This window comes from Penicillium verrucosum (genome assembly GCF_028828655.1).
Source record: "Penicillium verrucosum strain IBT 35672 chromosome Unknown utg000003l_segment0_segment0, whole genome shotgun sequence".
Lineage (NCBI taxonomy): Eukaryota > Fungi > Ascomycota > Eurotiomycetes > Eurotiales > Aspergillaceae > Penicillium > Penicillium verrucosum.
In genome coordinates, this window is record NW_026643212.1 from 375,344 (window position 1) to 381,352 (window position 6,009).

General features: G+C 46.5%; 1 protein-coding gene across 1 annotated transcript; it reads left to right on the forward strand.

Annotated features, from left to right (window-relative positions):
* Positions 1–1,521: 1,521 nt before the first annotated feature.
* N7516_007934 (uncharacterized protein) lies at positions 1,522–5,476 on the forward strand (the record flags this gene model as incomplete). Its single annotated transcript, XM_057220654.1, has 3 exons — positions 1,522–1,615; positions 1,687–3,242; positions 3,308–5,476. The coding sequence occupies 3 exons, from the start codon at positions 1,522–1,524 to the stop codon at positions 5,474–5,476; spliced, it is 3,819 nt and encodes a 1,272-aa protein (XP_057070926.1).
* Between the last annotated feature and the right edge of the window lie 533 nt (positions 5,477–6,009).

Genomic DNA, 6,009 nt, shown 5'->3' on the forward strand with positions numbered 1-6,009 from the left:
TTAGAATATATGACGTTTACTCTAGCGAGAGATGTATAGTGCATTCATAAAAAAGCGCATGATAAAGCCTATCTACCCACGTCTAGGCCGAGCCGGATGTAGGATAATGTGACATGATGAATAGACTTCTGTTGAATGTTACATGATATGCAATGCACGCTAAATGTCCAGCGGTGTCCACTCTAGAGTTATTCTGGATTGAAGAGGCGAGTGCATCGATACTATGGTATATAGGCTCTTAAATGGTGCCAACAACGTTCATAGAGAGCATGTAGCTGAGAGAAAGAAGATCTATATAACTCCAAGGAGATTCAACACCTAGCGCCTTTCCGGGACTCGTAGTACTCATGGTGATCAGCTTTCATGACGCTCAAACAGACTGTTCAATGTAACTCTTTTCATGGGTGGCTGACTGACTTCGGAGGATGTTACCTACTCCACTGATCTTCTACGCATAACATTGGTTCATCTGCTCATTCAGGCTTCCGTGTTCGGTGATATTCAGTGTAAGACAACTCAAATAGTAGAGTGGAAGAAGGTTTAATGTGACCGGATACTTGGTTTACCTGCCTCTGGGATCATATAACTGTGGTACCCTGCAAGATCTACGGTCACAACAGCCAATGGCCACTTCGTAGTAGGATCGAATATTAGCAGATCTTTTCCCATTGCCCGATGGAACCATTCATCATAGCTCGATTTTGTGAGTATTATGGCTCAAAATGATCGAACATTTCCTAGGCACACATGGTCAATGAAGGGGTAGTTACACTTTGAACGAAGGTCACAAATCGACCATGTCTGCATAATTCTAGAGACCAATCATGCTACACAATAGTTCTTGTCAAATATACTAACTATAATTTTTCTGATTTTTAATAAATATCAGATTTTATCAATACTTAATAGGACATCGAACCTATTAGCTTTACCTATGTAGATATATAGTAGTTTTATGATATTATTTACGATATTATGGGAAGGAATGAAGTAAATACAGTAATATGACTATAAATATTTGGCGCCAAGTTACTTGGTAGTTGGCTAAATATACTAACTAGTTGAAGAGAAGTTCATGAAAGCTTGCATGTGCTGATTAAATGGGCGACCAAGACCCAGGGGCCGTGAAGTTCTAACCTTCTCCTGTGTAGACAAACAAAGGAAGAGAGAAAGAGCTGTTGGGTGTCTGGGTGCCTGAGGCCCAGGACCCACATATAGTTTCTCTTTCTCTCTCCTTCTCTCTTCTCTTTCTCTCCGTCCAACTCTATCATTAAGAATCTATCTGCATGGTTTCTTCATACAATCATCATTAGATTCCACATTAAGAGCTCTACAGAACAAGCCATATATATGCATGTGAAACCATGTGGCAGATGCAGATCGTGCACATCAAAAATCACTGCTAGGACAGTGTCTAACCCCTTTAGGGTTCAACGCAGTCACCTGATGAGGGGTAGCTGGGCGCTTGACATGGATGTTTATTATTACAACTACTCTTGCCTATAAGGCCGGGCATCTGTTATGGCTTCGGCGGCGTATTTTAATGGTCCAAACTCTGGAGCTCAAATAGGCCACAATAGTGGCCAGATCACCAATAATATATATCTGCCCCAAGGTTGGTTAAGAATGAAAAGTCCGATAGATTCTGGATAAGCTAATCATTGTTCCTCTTCCCACCGCGCATAGGACAGTCAGAGACATCAGCAGACCAGAATTGTCTACGGGACCTACAAACGACCAACCCGCGCGATGATAAAACTCGCATTGAGAAAGCTAAGGGGGGACTCCTCAAAGATTCGTATCTCTGGGTGCTGCAGAACAATGATTTCCAAAAGTGGCGCCTGGACGAGGAGGTCCATCTTCTCTGGGTTCAGGGTGATCCCGGAAAAGGAAAGACTATGCTCCTCTGTGGCATTATCGATGAGTTAAAAAGCTCGATTGACGACACCGCGGTGAATGTGTCGTTCTTCTTCTGCCAGGCAACTGATGAGCGCATCAATAATGCCATTGCGGTTCTGCGCGGCTTGATCTTCATGCTTGCTTGCGAGCAGCCTTCTGTTATCCACCATATACGAAGACGGTACGACCAGACAGGAAAGCAACTGTTCGAGGATGCAAATGCGTGGCAGGCTTTGTCAGGTATATTGTCAGACATTCTGGAGGACTCGACTCTGAAAGATACCTATTTCATCATCGATGCACTGGATGAATGTACCGGAGAGCTTTCTTTCCTCCTTGATCTCATAGCCGAGGCATCGTCTTCTGGTAACCAACGCGTGAAGTGGATTGTCTCTAGTCGAAACTGGCCGATCATCGAGGAATATTTTGAGGTCGCAACTCAAAAAGCAAGACTTTCGCTGGAATTAAATGCAACCTCTATTTCTGAGGCCGTTGCTATCTACATTCAGTTTAAGGTTCAGCAATTGGCAGAGAAAAAGAGGTATAAGCCTGCCGTGCGAGACATAGTCGCTAGTCATCTTATGTTGAACTCCCAAGACACCTTTCTTTGGGTAGCATTGGTGTATGAAGAGCTTGCCAAGGCCAGACCTTGGAACACTCCGAAGCTACTGACTTCCTTTCCGCCCGGACTTGATTCCCTCTATAGGCGAATGCTGCAACAGATTCGGGACTCCGAGGATGCGGAACTTTGCAACAGAATACTCGGTGTGGCTTCAACTGTCTACCGGCCTATCACATTGAATGAACTAGTGGCCTTGGTCGATATGCCTGACGGGATCTCGACAGATGACGACGACTTCCCACTGGACGACTTTCTCTCGGACATTATAAGACTGTGTGGCTCATTCCTCACATTGCGCGAGAACACCGTCTTCTTTGTTCATCAATCCGCAAAGGATTTCCTGACTACTAAGGCCCTGGATGAAGTCTTTCCAAGAGGTGTACCCGCGGAGCACCACGAAATCTTTTCCCGCTCCATACATATCATGTCTAGGTCACTTCGCCATAATATATACGACATCACATTCCCAGGGCTGCAAATCGACCAAGTCACACACCCTAGTCCAGACCCATTGGCAGTAGCACATTACGCTTGTCTTTATTGGGCTCATCATCTTCAAGATGGATATTGCAGTGAGAGCGCAGATATTGAGCCCCACCATCTCCAGTCCGTGGATACCTTTCTACAGCACAAATACCTCCACTGGATTGAAGCACTTTGTCTGATAAGAAACGTTCCAAGAGGCATAGAGGCAATGCTTAAGCTTGAGGGTTTATTTAAGGTTCGGGGTCACCTTGGGTTGGAATTGAGCATCTCATCTCACTAAATGCACCACAACAATAATAGGAAAACCAGAAATCATCAACCGTCTTTCGACGAGTCCACGATGCTTCTCGATTTATCCGATACCACAAGGTCGGAATTGAGAGTGGCCCGTTGCAGGTATACAGTTCATCTCTGATATTCAGCCCAGCCCAAAGCATGACCAAGCTTTGCTACCAAAAGGAGAGGGTAGACTGGATTATTCACGGGCCATCAATCGAAGATTACTGGAGTGCATGCATTCAAACGCTTGAAGGTCATGATTTGGACGTCCCTTGTATTGCTTGGTCCCAAGATGGCCGGCGCCTTGCATCAGCATCAGAAGATAAAACTGCGAGAATCTGGGACTCAACCACAGGACAGTGTATATCGGTTCTTCGAGGACACGAAGATAAACTGAACTGTATTACCTGGATACAACATGATGAGCGACTCGCCTCGGCATCAAACGATAAGACTATCCGAATTTGGAACCCAGTCACCAGCCAATGCATATCAACTCTCCGCGGACATGACGATCAAATACGTACGATTGCCTGGTCACCAGACTTTATGCAACTTGCATCAGGATCGTTTGATAAAACAGTTAGAGTTTGGGACCCAAACACCGGAAAGTGCTTAACTATTCTTGAGGGGCATCGAAATAACGTTAGTTCGGTGACTTGGTTGCCGCCTAGTAGGCGACTCGCCTCAGTGTCAGAAAATAGTGTCCGAATATGGGATACAGTCAGCTGTCAATGTATTTTCGATCTCCACCACAGAAGTACGGTGTGGTCCATTTCCTGGTCTAGAGACGTGAGCCGACTCGCTTCAGCATCAAACGATGAAACTGTGAGAGTCTGGGACCCAAGCAATGGGGCTTGTCTGTCAATTCTGAGCGGACAACATGACGGTTCTGTTCGTCCAACTGTCTGGTCTCCAGACGGAAACCGACTGGCATCAGCTGGCAAGACAATCAAAATCTGGGACCTGATCACTGGAACCTGTGTATCGGGGGTTGAGAAACATGATGACAACATTGTGTCAATGGCCTGGTCACCGGATGGACGTCGACTTGCGACAAGGTCAGGAAGTATGGATGATAACACAGTTCGAATTTGGGATACAGCCACTGGAGATTGTTTGTCGTTTTTTGAGTTACATCGTTCAGGTGGATCTTCACTTGCCTGGTCTCTGGATGGAAGACATATCGCATTAGCTGGAAGGGCAATTCGAATCTGGGATCCAAGCATCAAAATACCCAGATCAACGTTTCAAAAGTTCGACGGGCTCATGGAGGGAACCTCCGGGGGAACCTTCTCCTGGTCGCCAAATGGAGCCTGGCTTGCATCGTCGGAATACTTTGATGGGTTAAGGATCTGGGATCCCATAATCAGCTGCGCATCAATGCTCCTCGATACCCTTCATGTTACGTCAATTGGCTGGTCTTCAATTGGCTGGTCTCATGATAGCCAGCAGCTCGCATCCGGGTCATACAGTGGAGAAGTGTGGATCTGGGACCCAGTCACTAGAGAACGCATATCAACCCTCGAGGGCCATGACAGACCAGTTTTTCACTTGCGCTGGTCGCGGGACGGAAGACTAGCGTCAGGGGCAGATGACCATACAATCAGAATCTGGAACCCGGAGACCAGACAATGCACAGCAGACCTTGGTGAGGGTGATGGTGAACTGCTATCTATTTCCTGGTCTCTGGATGGACGTTGGCTCGCATCAATGAGCCACAGGCATGGGGATGAAGGTCTCAAATTCTGGGACCTGGCCATCACGGTTCGGGATTCAGCCACTGGACAATACATCTCCTCGATTGAGGCTCAATTGCCTGTGGTGCAATCTTTCGATGAATTGTCTGCTAGTGGAGATCTGCCCACATTTCTAGAATTCGATAAAGACACGCCGAATCGCCTGCATACTCTCGCTGGCACATTCGATTTGATCAATGACATGCTCATTTCGACCTCCACTCTCAATCTACCCCCTATCATGGAACGGCAAATTGGATATGCCCTGAGTGACGACAGCGCCTGGATAACATATCGAGGGGAAAGGCTCATATGGCTTCCCTCAGAGTATCGCCCGGCCGTTCCATCTTTATTTGCTACATACGAGATAGGGGCGGGAGTTCGTGTGGGAATACTCTGTCGGTCAGGTCGTGTCATAACTTTGACGCTCTCTCAAGACATTGCCATATAAAGTTGCGATCCAAGTCGGGCGATTGAATGAGACTAGTGAGATGATATACTCGAGACAATGATTGACGTTATCCCAGTTATTCAGTGCCTACTCGTATAGGTAGTTTGTTCCACTTGGTAGTGCAACCGTACGGCATGACGGCCACTGACTCTCTGGGAATTGTCATGGGTGGAGTGTTGACTCCACAAGTTTTGTAATGTTTAGCGCATCTTCCTTTATATGTTGCCATGTACGAGGACCTCAATGTGCATCTGCCGCAACAGTTTGGGAAAGTATAAACGTATATCCCTGGTTGTCACTGCTGGAAGTTCCTAAGAATTGCGAGAAACGATCGAGAGCGCCATAGAGAGGAGCCTTATCTTCGGAAATTGGAACATTGGGTTGCTTTACGTTTGAGGATGAGCCAGACCTGTTCCAAATGCGGGCGCAGTGGTATTTACTCCTGCTGATAGTCAGTACATATGTAGGTGATAAAGTTACTGGGTCCGGTAAATCCAGGTGTTCCCTCTCGTTTTTTCACCCTGTCCGGGCAC